Source organism: Zosterops lateralis, assembly GCF_965231275.1.
Source record: "Zosterops lateralis genome assembly, chromosome: 1".
NCBI classification, from domain to species: Eukaryota; Metazoa; Chordata; class Aves; order Passeriformes; family Zosteropidae; genus Zosterops; species Zosterops lateralis.
The window spans coordinates 14,755,003-14,769,658 of record NC_139762.1 but is presented as its reverse complement, the minus strand read 5'-3'; the positions used below and the strand labels follow the sequence as shown (position 1 = coordinate 14,769,658).

Here is a 14,656-nt window from a genome sequence, read left to right as displayed (position 1 = left end):
TTTAAATCTGGAAACTAGAGCTAGATTTAGAAATCTGGATCTGAATCAAGTCAGATCCAAAGTCACATTTATAATTAGAACATTGACTTGTGATTCTGATTCTCACCACAGAAAAGCACGGTGGAAATTTTAACCTTAAAATGCAGAAATCATAAATACAGAAACAGAGAATTTACATGCCCATCATAAGAGCTTGTTTCCCCTTCCCTGCCCCTTTTCAAGCATTGGGACATGTAACAGAACCAGCTCCAGCAGTTCCCAGATGGAGACGTGCCTGTGGGAACTGGGCCCCTCATCAGCACCAGAGCTCAGCTGCTGGAAGCAGCTCAGCACATCCAGCCTGGAAGTGACCAGCTGAGCTCATGCACGCCTCAGCTTGATGCAGATCCATACTCCAGTGGTAAACAACAGGAGTTTGGATAGTCTTTGTAAGTACTTACATTATAATCACTAAAATACAGGTTTCTCATTTTGGAGCCCACTACGCATAGCATTTTTTCCTATCTAATAAAAGTAACAGAGGGAGAACACTGAAACAAATCTAGAGAATAATTACTTGATTGTGGTCCCATACAGATCAGTGATAACCCAACACAACAACAGTTATGGGAAGTCAAATGCTATTAGAAATTGCATAAAAATTTTGACTACACTACATATAAAAATATTCAATAGGGGTGATTAGTCAAAGAAAAAAGGGAAAAAATAAGGAAAACACATGTATTTAGTAATGGTTCCAAGATGTCAGGGTGCTCTTCTGGCAGCCAGACAGGGCATTTGGCTGCCTCAGACCACTGCCCTTACTGAGTTGTAATTGTACCTCTTCATGCTGAGTGGAAGCTGAGAAGCCAGCACTTAATAGCTTACATTACATCTGAGCATTTGAGCTCCTATGCTGAAATAGTTCACATCTTGCCAATATAAAGAAATAAAGGGAGCAGTCAATACCTAATTACCTGTAGCAGCACCAGCTAAGAGAAAATATTCTTTGGCCAAAACAAGCTTTCCACCATCTCCGCTGTACAAAATCCAGAAGAAACAACTGCTGTAGCAGTCAGGGTGTTGACGGCCCTATCAGAGGGAAGCCAGTGTGATCACAGGGCCAAGAACCCATCTCAAGTAGTAAAAAACCTTTATTTGCAAGTGAATATGGGACTGGGGAGACTTTGAACTCTTGCAGGGGCACCTTGAGGTCTTCCAATCAACTCTTTGATTAACATAAACCTTAAATAAATCCTCCACCAGTACACTGGTCACTTCTTCTACCTGCCCCTGGTTACAACTATGTCAAATTACTCAATATTAAATCATGTGCCAAGCCAGAAAAAAACAAACACATGATATTTGGTTACATTTACTCCTCCCATGGTCAGCCTCAGTGTTCTTGCCTAGTTTCACAAATGCTGGGCAGCCTCATGGGTTACACACACACATCCCCCACCTTTCATACAGGACCTCCACTGATGACCCCCCACAAAAGACAGCTCTCTGCATTATGTAGAGCTCTGAACATATGCATTTCTCTATTTTTGTGATAGAGATCCTTTATAGGGAGCATGATAAGCTTTAAAACCATCTTTGTATTTTATAATGTATATGCTGCCATGGTTGTATGTTCACTAAGGTTGTTATCACAAGAGACAAATTATGAAGTGCATGGTCCTTGGAGAGAGAGGAAAGCAATAGATTCTACCCTGACATTTAACAAAGTAATAGATAACCAGTTAAAAAATATTTCTCTAACTGAAGCCTAGCTATTCCTTTTTCCAAATCTTAAAACTCAACTCCTTATGACAATAATTTTTACTGCAGTTTCAACCTCTACATGTGAGGGGTTTGAGATAAAAGCCTCCACCCCTGAGCCTCCCCCATCTTCAGACCATGAAACAGAATTCACACACCCTTCCACTGCAGTTACAGTCACAATAAAAGATAAAACCTAAGGAAAAAAAAAAAAAAAAATTAAAAAAAAAAAAAAAAAAAAAAAAAAAAAAAAAAAAAAAAAAAAAAAAAAAAAAAAAAAAAAAGCCAAAAATGCACCTCTCAGACAAGGAGAAGCATAAAAGAGGTACACTAGTGAAAACAAAACTATAAACATTAGCCATAACACTATGAAAAATTTAGAAATAAACAAAAGAAATGAGCTGCACTGCTGCCTTCTTTCTTAAGGCATGAAATAGAATCAGGGGTTTTGTTGTTACATGAAAATTTGACAAATCCACATGAAATTAGTGGTTTAAATTCACCAACCTACCTCTGAAGCTTTGATTATTTTTTTTTTAACTGACAGTGCTGAAATGCATTCATTTATAGTACCCAAGTGTTTAAAGAGAGCATATTCAATCATATTAAAAGCAGGCCTTATTTTGCTGAAAATACAAGCTGAAGGCAGGTACTCTACAGCTGGAGATACAAGATCCATCTGCTACTTCCATGTCTGATCCTGCTGCAACAGGAACCAGAGAAACTGCACCAGATTACTATGGACAGATGTCATGAACAAAAATAACTTAGAGAAGAGTTCCATACAGAACATTTCTGCTCAAGAAGACAGCAGTAGTAACCACCTTCTCTTGCCATTTCAGAATGCATTTGAGTTGCTCTAGCCTCTGGCTTTTGCTGGATACCAGAAAGCCACAGAGCACTTAGGAATCATACACGTTCTTCAGTAATAACTATGAAATTCTTCTCCATCTCCTACCTTGTTTTCATGCACTGATAAATATATATCAAATACATAAATGTATAAATATATATGCATATAGAATTACATATAGTTTTAACTACACTAAACTTGTTCTATTTGCAAATCTGATAAACTGCTTCATACTTAAGTGAAGCTGTTTTATAATTTCCTCTCCTGCTGTCCTCACACCCATTCCCAACCAGCCGAGCAAGGAATACACTGTTTCAATTCAAGGTGTCTTGTTTGCTGTCAGTTCCAATATTTGACTAATAAAACAAAAATGACCATGTGAGAGAAAGTTTCTGTGTACCTAAACTTAAGGAATTGGTGAAAACTTTAACTCTTTCACAATTCTCTTTCATGTCTCCCTGGTATGAAACAGCATGAGGCCAGATTTGATCAGGGCCCAAGCAAGTCTTGAGATGAACTGAGAGAAGAAAGAGTTCTCAAATAAAAGTGACATTACCACATATATGAATAAATTTCAGAGAAAATAAGATTTTTTTCAACTATTCTTTAAAGTTTGGTTGCTGTGGGAAAAAGGAAGGTGTTGTGGAGGGCCAGGCGAAGAATAAAAACCAACTTTTTCTTTTTCAAGATATTTCAGAATTAAATTAAAGATTGGACTTTTTTTTTGCCTAGTACTTGACAATCTGTAAAAAAGAATTAATTCACTGAAAGAGTAAAAAATACAATCATAGACTCACAGAATGGTTTGGGTTGGCAAGGGACTTTAAAGATGACCTACAGCTCCAACCCCTCTGCCATGGACAGAAGTGCCTTTCACCAGACCAGGCTGCTCAGAGCCCCATCCAACCTGGCCCTGATGGGATGGGGCATCCACAACTTCTTAGAGCAACTAATTTCAGTGCCTCACTGCCTTCCTAGTGAAAAATTTCTTCCTTATATCTAATCTAAGCCTATTCCCTGTCAGTTTAATGCCATTCCCCCTTGTCTTATCATTACATGCTCTTGTAAAAAGTCCCTTAAAAATCCTTACGTTTCTAAATGTATTCTGAAACTGAATTTGCATTTTTGCTTCGATAGTGTGGAATGATTCTTTGGTACAGAGTTTCACATAACTTATCTCATGGGCTTGAGAAATACCAGAAGTTACTGAGAAACACATAGATCATTTGCCCTGTGGACAACCAGAAGGCTCTGGAACTAACTGGGAACAATTGCTAGGCAGATATAGCTAACCAGCACATACAACCAGAAGACCTTAAAGGACTCATAAACCAGACAATCTTTTCCATTTATTTGATGTATCACTCTAATTTACTAGAGCCCAAGTATAACTCAAGAGATATGAGCAAAAGTAATTACTGCCAGAAATTTTAACAGCCTTCATACATTCCTCCATTTTTAGGTGCTAAAACACAGACAAGTTTACAGAACTGCTTCTCTAACACCTACTTAAACATATCTAATTCTATGCCCTTATTAAGCCCTGTTACAGAGGTTTATAATGGTTTCCTAGAAACTGTATCTTTTTGCTTCATCTTCAGAACGAGCTGGGATGCTACAGAATTACAGTTTGCTCCCTCGCACTATTTAGAGGTGTTGTCCACACAAAAATAATTGCACTTCTTTGGCATATCATACTTTGAAAATGCAATTCCAGTGAATGTTCATTTACTCTAGAAGGTGGCAAAGATCACCCTGGAATTCTTTCCTGCTTTATATTCAAAAGAAAGAGATGATGCCAACTTTGAGAGAAGTAATTTGAACCTGGACAGAAGAGTCTTCATCCAACAAAAAGTCTCTGGAGTCTGCAAGATGAACCCAATGTTTCCTACTGCCTTCTCTAAAGAGCCATAAAGGCAGGTTAGATCAGGACTGTTCATACCCCTGGTATCTGTAATGGGTTCTGCCCTACAGCTTTCTTGGCACTGTTGCTGCCTTACCCTGGGTGCCAGACCTGCTGTCTGCTACTCTTTATGCACATCCTGGCAGGGTGCACAGAGCACTCCAGCCCCTCCACAGCTCTGCCAAGCACACAGGAACACAACTGGAAGTTGCTAAATTAATTGATTATGCCTGACTGTAACCTCGTTGCTTCTGCTTCCCCTTCTTAGAAGAGAAGGCTTAACCAGTGGGTAATGCCATCTCACAGAGGATACTGAAGAAGATATTAAAAATGCCAAAAGGTGTGGAAGAATATCTCCATCTATAGCTACTATATCCCCTACCAGGCTCTTCCCTTCCTCCCTCGAGTGTGTCCCACTCTCTCAACAAACTTTCCTTTCTGTGGGTGTCCTGCTAAACAGGTTTCAGTCCAATTAATTATCCTGCTGATACGAAATTGCAAAAAAGATCCTGATCTTCCAGGTACATGTGGAATCATTAATGTATTCAAAGAATAAACCCCTCTCTCTTAATAAAGAAACACCTCTACAAACAAACAAAAACAAAAAGCAGAGAACTTGCTCTAAAGAAACATCATATTTACAATTTCAAACCGCGAACAGTTAACTCTGGTAACAAATATGCTTCCAGTCTACCACTACTGGCAAATTATTTACCTAATTGGTGAACAAATTGAACTAGTTAAGCTGTTCAGAGACTAAAATCAACACAAAGCTTAACACGAAATGTAATATATTAAAATTTCATGTACCCAACATTTTACAAGATGATCACTATTAAGATTTCTAATCCAACTTATTTTGCTGAGACAACAGTTTCATTAACTGCTATAGTGCAAATCTAATGATGCATGGAAATATGCCTCAACAACATCAAACAAGCAGAACTGACACAGGAGGTGCCTTCAAATCTGGGCACTGACTTTCCCTTTCAACACAGGCTGATACAGAGACAGCAGCTCACTTCATCCAACCTAACGCTGTATCTTCTTGGAGGAAAACAGCAACGGAAGGAACAGAGGCATTAAATGTGCAGAGGAAAGAATAGAAAGACCTAAGACAGGATTTTTCTCATAGAACACATAAGTATTTTGCAGATAATTACAAGGCATAAAAATACTTAATTCACATTTGGGAGGAGGTTGAGGAGGTTTTTTTATACTCTGTGATATTATTTAAGCTCCTTTTAAAGTAAGAATGGGCTTGAATAAAGAATGTTTGGAGTATACTATGATTTGGCAATGCCGAACTTCAAATATCAGTAAGGGATTTGTGGGTGAAGGAAATCAGTCCCAGGACACCAGCCCAATGTTGATTATAAACTTTTCCCTCCATTCACATAGTACAGTGTAACAAAGCCTGGGCTGTATCAAATAGCAAATTTCATTTTGAACCTCTTCTGTATAAAACAGATTCTGGGTTTATGTCCTATTGCTGTAAAATAGAAAATTTGTACATTTTTGTTCAATGCAAAAATTCAGCATTTTCATGGCACATTGCATAAAGAAGAAAAATGAGGTAATAATCTTACATATGCACTACCCTACACAAGAGCTTGCTGCTGTATTTCCAATTTCCATATTAAAGATGCATTTTCTGTATACATTTGAAGAAACTTCTTTGAAAATTTCAGGCATATACAAAGACATGAAGTGACTGCTAGGTAATTTGAATTTCAGACCTTTAAACCTCTGTGACTACTAGTTCATTAATAAATTAAGAAATAAATAAATAAGCTATAAAACAACCACACATGGGAACTACTAAGTGTCTCAAAAAAGCCTAAGATAAAAAGCAACATAAATATACACTAAACAAATATAATACTGTCTTTAAACTTATAATTACTATGCTTTATGGTGTTAAAAATAACAAGCATTTAAAAGTATGCCCAAACTGACCCACATTTGGCTACTATGCAGTATTATTGTTGGATTTCAATGGCAGAGTGTTTATCAAAATATTACTAATTAAAATAACCCTATTGGTATCCATTGTGAAGAACAGCAGCACACCATTTACTATAGGGATGTGTTTATGAACTCAAAAATTAAATTATTTTCAGGTGCCCAATTTGGTCTTAATGAAAATTTTTTTGAAGCAGAAGGAATCCCATATAAATTTAGTCAGCATACTGCTGATGCTTCTATCCTGCTTAGAGAGCCCATGTCAGGTAAGAATACACTTCTTTATAATAGCTTGGAGTAGCATAAAGATTAGACTGATAAAGTAATATATATATATACACATATATATTACCTGTTCTTGCCTCTCCAGCCACTTGTCCACCATGGGATGACTGGCACTTAACGATGAACGAGCATTGTCTCTCTGAAACTGGTTAGACCAGCTATTAGTATCTCGTGGTAGGCTTCTGTAGTTTTCATCTTTCTAGTTTAAAAGAAACAAAAAAGTGTCTTATAAAAAACAACCAGTCCTTGCACATTAACAATGCAGCTGGTTATTAAACGAATACAAAAGGAAGACTGGACCCAAGGACTGGACCCACGGACAGCGCGATTGCTCGGCCACTCAAGGGCAACAGCTCCCGTTCCTTAAAGCCAGAGACGCCCAAATAAAGCCTTGGTGGAGTTATAGATCCTCCACCCACTCATGCTTCCCTTCCTATTTTCCCAGCCTCAAACCTCTAGTGCACAGATTCCCAAGTACATACTCAGCAAGGCTTTCAGAGCACCACACTCCTCAGGTCATTCTCACTGAGAGCATATGTACCAAATGAGCCCATTCAGTGACCACCATGGCCACTATATAATTTTCCCAAGTCTCTGTATGTAATCAATTTTACAATCAAAGTAGTCTCAGTGCTCCAGGTACTGTCCTTTAGATCACAAAAGCATGCTATAGAGTTCAAAACTTGAATTCATTATTTCACATAATAATGCTTTGCCTGGTTTGCCTGAAGGTATACAAATACAGTCACATTTGTAAGAACAGCAGCAGATGGAGATTTTGCTGACAGAGATACACTGATCCTACTGAGACTGATAATTTTTCTCTTTCTTTTTAATTGACGAATTTGTCTGCACATCTTCCTACAAGGTTATTAGTCCTTACCCAGTCTGATCACTAAAAGCCAACAAAAGCACAGAGGCAGATTCTTAATGATGGGAGTTACCTTTAGCCTAAGTCAGTGTTATTGAGAGCTTACACAGCTTAGTTCCTTCCAACTGAAATAATACATGGAGCTAAATTCTGCTTAGCTTTTCTAAAGAGAATTCTAAATATACTCTAACATATGTAAGTATACTTCCTTCAGAAACATTTTTTCAAGTCAATATTTTTATTTTATGTTTATTTAATGTTTATCTTTATGCCAAATCAGATAATTTAGAGAGAGTATCTATTTTTAAAACAGGATTGTAGTCCTACATATTTTGCAATATTACCACTTTTAGGAATCTCAAAACCCTCTAAAATAATAAACAAACACCAGTGCGCATTTGCAGCTAAAAGTTATTATTTTCCTTATTTATAGCACATAGCAGATTTTTGACCCTCTCCTAAATCAATACTTCATTCCATCAGCATGAGTATTTCCTTTCCCTGTTTGCCATACTGATATTTCTTTGGCCTGGAACAATATTAGTGCAATATTCTAGATGCAGCATCAATTCCCTTACAACTGTCCTTCACAACTCTATTTCTTGTAAATATATGACAGGCTTTGCTAAGAAATTCAGGTCTTAGTATAACTGGGAAATACAGCAGCTTTTAAAAGCTTCCTGTGCAAGACCAGTCTTCTCCCAGACATATCAAACCTAAGCTTTCTTAATTGATAACTTCTTTTCTTGAAAGACGTTGTAGTATAAAATAAAGTCTTACATTTCAAGATGTTAAAGCTTCAATCCATCCACACAAGATAACCTTGTAAAAATATGTTTGCACAGGTAACCAGCCCAACAAATAACCATCTTAAATTACTTTACCCTGCCACAAATGAGGAAAAAAACTTTGTGTCTTCTAGCAACTAAAAGCAATCCAGAATTCCAGTGCTGGTTAACCACACAGCAAACTAGAAACTTATTCAGTGTCTTGCTTAGAAAGGGCAAGCAGAAGTCAGCTTTGTACAGTAAATGCTGTAAAAGCCAGGGAATGTTGCAAACAAATCGATTTTTCTCTCTTGCTTCTCTTATTCTTCTCTTCAGGTGACAGGAGTGGCACAGTACCTATAAGCCAAAACAACAATTTCTCTTGTTCAAAGTGGTGGGCAGGTGTAACAACAAAATCAGAATCTGACAAAGAAATAACGCAAAACCATTTTATGCACAAAACTACCCATACAGTTGGTGCATGCATTATTGTCACCTAACAATAACCCACTACCTGACAGACCATCACCTAGTCTGAATGAACAAAACTTTCTTCCTATGAACAAGATGTTTTCTGTATTTCTGTACTTTATAGATAATTCTATTTTTTATTGATTCCTGCTTACTATGTTCAATAGAAACTTTTTACAATGACATTTTTATTTATTAAACACAAAGACCTCTCTCCACACAGCATCCATTACGCCTGCACAGGGGGGTTTCACAAGAGCAAGAGAGAAGGAAAGATGCGCATCTAGGGATGTGTTGTTCTTCAATCATTCAATCTCCAGGTCTCAGAAACACAATGAACAGTCACATTACACAAAGTCTAAATTGGAAATTTGTGCTGTAAAAAGTCTCAAGTACCACAGAACTCAAAGAAAGTGAAATTATCTAAGCAAAAGAGTTAAATTAGCCCTCTGTTTTGTGTATCTATACTAATGTCAAAAATTTTTCGAAGAGTTTACGCCTAATATTATCTGTGCTGACAGGAAGAGTACATTCATCCCACCTACCAAAATATTTCTGCTTGTAGCCCACTTCTGTAGAAGATTGCCTTTCTCCTGCAAAGACTTAAATCAGCTCATTTTACACAGAAGACATCCAAGTCACTCAGCAATTTTTTCTGACAGCAGAAATAAAAGCTGGAATGGTAGAGAGATGTGGTTTCTGTAACTTTTGTTTCTCAGCACTTTCACCTCTCACCTTTCTTCAGAGGCTCAAAATAGTGCTATTATCAGATTGGAATAAAATACCAGTGCTGCAATCACACAGAGTCATATTGGTGTTAGCCAAATAGTGAAATATTAGAAGATCCACCAGCCACAGACCATCCTCCACTCCTTTCTTTGTCATTGCTTTCTGGCAAACAGTTCTCCCTGTACCCCACAAGTGATAGCACTGGGACACACACCAAGCCAGAGCAGGAGCAGAGGGATCAGCACTGCCACACGCCATCTTTCTCACAGACACCTACACCACACAGCCTCTTAAGGTGCTCCTGGCTACCTGTGACCCCATATTTGCAGAGCTTTCCATTACTGCCAAAGCTAATTCAAAGATAGCTGTGCTGACAAACTATAGAGGTATGGGTGAAAAACATCACTGCACCTCAGACATTGGGATCTACTGAGCCAGCTGTGATGCTGCTATTTAAAATATATTTTGTTTGGGGATTTTCTGTGTAAAATACTCAATTGTTAATCCAAAAAGCTATACTTGTCTTCAGCATGGTCTAGCTTTAGCACACATGCTCCCAACATCCTGCTGAAAAAGATGTGTGTCACTTTTAGCTACAATACCATAAAGGAGAAGGTTTCATGGTACAGAAGCCATCAGGGTCACACTGAGAATTCCTATTTCTTCTGGAAATGCAGCTGTAAGCTCTCCTGGGACCAGGACTGATATGCATCATCAGTTACAATTAAATGCCCTAATTTTTTTAAAAGAAGTTTCTTTCCCAAACATCTTTGGGGACCATGGCTCATGTCAGCTTTATCATGTTTGAAATTAAAATTGATCAATATAATACTAAAATTGCCACGTCATAATACCACCACTACACTTAACTGCAGCATTCTGGAGTAATTTTAACGAGGACACATAATCTAACAGTTTAAAATTTAGTTCAGCCTCGTGTCCCTCTGGGGTTTTACTGGAGGATTGGGTGAAAGGGGACAGGAAAAATGAAGTCATTTTGCTATACTTTTAATTTCAGATGATTTGCAGTATATAACAAGAGTCTCATCAAAGATTCTGCAGCTTGTAGATAAAATGGCACATTAGAATGCTTGTGTACTTCAATCACTAGCTGTCATTGCATAAACTCACTTGTGATTTAAACTTGCAGTTGTACCCCTGCAAACTCCCAGCATCACCACCCAACCAGAATATTCTCCACACAGTGTGGTGACAGTTCCACATCTGCTAAATCATTTGCAAGTAGTGAAGAAACTGGACTTTCCCATTGTTTCACCTCCTGAATGACTAAAGTATGGCAAATTTTGGTTGTTTATTTAAAAGAAAACTACACTAGACAGCAGTACAACAGGGGTAAAATACATTGTAGACCTCTTCAAAGTAATTCTCTGAAAGACAATTCAAAAATGCAAACCAAGTTTTCACTCTAATTATTTCTACAGCAAATAGCCCATGTGTCCTTTGGGACAGTCATTAACAGAGATCATTTGGGGCACTGATCATTTTTTTGCTATCCAGTCTTTCTCCTCATATCCTATGCACTTAGGAAAAGGCTGCTTGTTTATTTGGTTTTAGTTCCTTGTGATGGCCTCAGACTAAGAGAGGATTTGTGACGAGAAATAAAGAAAAAGCCTTTGTTTAATCTTTTGAGGTTATAATTTCACCTGAAAGACTCTGGGCAAATTCATGTCTATAAGGGTAATTATTGTGGTTGAATCACTATAAAGGTTATAAAGGTTGTTCTTTCTTTTCATGCTACACTATGACCATGTTAGACCCTGAATGATTTGGTGTCACTCTCAGACAGGATGCTAAAAGCTGTAATTAATTACCAAACATTCACACAGTTTATATAAGTAACTCTGTCTGATGAAAACATCTGTTAATAAATTAAATAATATACACATAGACAACATTTTCCATGCTGTCTCATGGTCTAGCAAATAGATTCCTGGAGGTTTTTATTTGGTTGAGGTTTTGTGATTACTTTTAAACTGGATTTTAGACAAATAAATACAGGATAAGACCAAATGGATCCTCATTTCTTCAAAAAAAACAAAACAAACAAACAAAGAAGAAAAAAACTATAAAAAACCAAAGATGGCTACTCAAATAATGTCTATTTTACGTGGAAAATACATTACATATGTAAAATTAATTAACCCAGAAGATGCATTGCATGGACAGAAATTCCATTTTTTAAAAAACCTTATTTACACAGATGTCAGATTTGGAACTGTTCTCTCTATTAACATATCATCTTTTAACAACAATTTCTCCCAAATGTCAGTACTTTACCTCCAAACAAATGTACCAGTCACTTCCTATATCTATCCATATATCTTAGGAAACTGACACTACTGTGAGCTTTCTTTTATTCCTGGTAGATTCAGTTTTCCAAGGTTGCTCTTTCTCTGATGTATACTGAAGAACATGACCCCAGAAGCTGCAATAATGCAGATACAGCCCAGCCCATTTAGAAGATGTAGAGAAGAAGGAATGAGTTGCAGTCACTCAGTATCAGAAACCTTTGATCTGAGGCCACTCTCCAAGGAGTAAAGTAAAAGAGGACTCCCACTTTAAAGAATTACCACAGCTTCATGGCTTCTATCAGCTCTGACCTGGAACACAGGTCATTTCCAACTGATAAAAACTGATTTGCAGAAGATAAAAATAAAACAGTCTAATAAAGAACTTGCATGCCCTATTTATGGTGAAAATAGATAAGAATGACCACACTTTGGATATTTTCAGAAAGATTTCTCTCAGAAGTGACCCTCTGTATATCTCTATGAAAGGAATTAATGTATTATGCTTCTAGAGGAGCCCATTAGATGCCAACAAGGAAAAAAGCAATTGCAAAAGCAATTGAAAAAGTGTTCTGCTTAAGTTCTATCATCTTATGTTCAGAAATTTCCAGAGTTGTGCTATTCCAATTTATATATTCCATGTTATCCTTTGACTGACAAGCAAGGTCTGACCTCAAAAAAAAAAAGCATTAACTATGGGCCATGATAAACAGACAGTTTCCTGTGCAAGTGGTGTTATATGTAAACATTCAGTGTCAAAGAATATGGGCTAAATTAAGAGTAAACTAAGAAACACAATACTGCCTACCCAAAACATTCTGTTGATCTCTCTTGTTTACAACACAAAAATGAAAAATGTCATGATCTCTGCAAATACACATGCAAAGTCAGAAGTTTCCAGTGTGTGCTGTTATTTCTCAGATCAAGGGACAGAAAGAAGCTGCTTCTTCCTTTCACTCTTTACTTATTAATCTCCTAATAAACTCCCACAAGGGATAATGCAAAACAATTCAAATAACATACAGCAGTTTATATTCAGTAATTATAATTCAGAAACTGGCTTTTATTTCTGTAAGTGTATCTAAAAAGACATGGCTTTCTACAGTTCCATCTTAGAGAAAAATAAATGAACTGGTTAAGTTAAAGTGTCACGAAGCTACAGTTCTGATTCCTCTGCACATTATACTTAGAAAACCATTTCCCCTTCTACTATTTTTCATTCAAGTGAGTATTCTCTTTTCCTGTGCCACTTTAAAGGCATCTAAAGGGTTTTTATGTATACCCACCTATACATGAATCTATATGGGTATCTGTTTAAATGCAATAATATAATTATGCACACTCCTGCCATTTTCACCAGATATTTGCCTTTGTACCCAAATTTACGTGTTTTACGCCAATTTGGATTTAGAGAAAATATGATTTGTGAAGTTGTTTGTTTATTTTAAGTGTTGACATGATTCATTTGATTCCTTGGGAGAGCCAAGAAATTAAAGAAGGAAAAATAAGCTGCTAATTAATTTATTTCAAAGCAGCCTCTGAAAATAGGATTTAACAAATAGCATGCCAATATTAAATATATTTGAGAAGCTAAGAGAAACAGGAAACAAAGGGATATAAGAAACTTCACAAAGACCTTATATTTAGATCTTGAAATGAAGAATATCTTACAAACCACCAGCAACAGTCTTTTAAGTGTCAAGTAGATGCTTTTGGTTGGCCATACCACTAAAACACTGCAACTGGCTGTCTGTATGTTTAAAAACTTGCACCTGATGTTTTGAAATTAAGAAAAGAGGATGGGATATGAGGTAACCAGTCTGTCCTCTCCAACTAATGAAACCTATTTTCCCCTTTCTTCATTATATTGGCCAGCATGGAGAAAAGCATGTTTTTAAGGTCAGAAGCACAAAGGCAATGTCCCAAATCTGTGGCACCTTTGCGCAAGCCCAACCAGTCACTGTTCCCCAGTGTCACTCACACCACTACCCTCCTCCATACAAAATGATATGGACCAGGAACTCCACTGGGCTCCCAGCAAACATCCATCACCTCATCCAACTTGCCAATTTATTTCCAACCTCGGCCAGAACTCCTCCTGTGAAGAAAGGTCCAGAGAGGAACCAGGCCAGGGGCTCATGGCAGTGTCTCTCTTCTATCTGAGTTTACAGCCGCACACACACCCTCAGCTTCTTGCAGTCTCACTGGTCTTCCTCACACTGAACCACTTCTTTCATCACCTTATGGTTTTAGCTTTTGTCCCCATTTCATTTACTTCACATGCTCAGCAGCCAATGCTTTTAAGTTGGACATCTGTATACAAGAGCTGAAGAGCTCGTTTATAAAGAGATAATAAAACTGGATGGTAGCACGCAATGATCATCCCATCAGGCTGTGAAACAAAACCAGGCTAAGTGACCTCTGCTTCAGCCTCGAAATCAGTCATAACAGAAGTGTAAAAGGTGACCAGGAATTCCTGTATTGACTGGAGCTGATTTTCCCCATTAACTAAAGCTTAACATCTCCTCCCCTTATGACTCCTTTGCACTGCTTAGTTCCCTATATGAGTGAATTTTATTCTGATACTGCTTGGTTGTCTTGTCTTTATTCATTACTAGATGAGAAAAGTGAATTTAAAAATGCAACGAATTTAGCAAAAGATGATGAAATACTTACTGTTTAAAAACTTGCAAGTTTTTGTCTGAACACTGTTGGGAAGCACAGCCTGCAGCTTGAATTGTAGTTTAAACTTCTTTGTTT

The 14,656-nt window shown here is 37.3% G+C and overlaps 1 protein-coding gene across 12 annotated transcripts in view; it reads right to left on the bottom strand.

The window, feature by feature from the left end:
• Nucleotides 1-14,656, bottom strand: part of PARD3 (par-3 family cell polarity regulator) — a 444,272-nt gene that overhangs the window by 243,508 nt on the left and 186,108 nt on the right. For 9 of the 12 annotated variants that reach the window (XM_083880512.1, XM_083880506.1, XM_083880515.1 and 6 more), the window contains one exon: nt 6,817-6,948. The exons of the other annotated variants lie outside the window; for them this stretch is intronic. In XM_083880512.1, the coding sequence (XP_083736638.1) occupies nt 6,817-6,948 (132 nt within the window). The remainder of the gene's footprint in view (nt 1-6,816; nt 6,949-14,656) is intronic. 12 annotated transcript variants of the gene reach the window in all.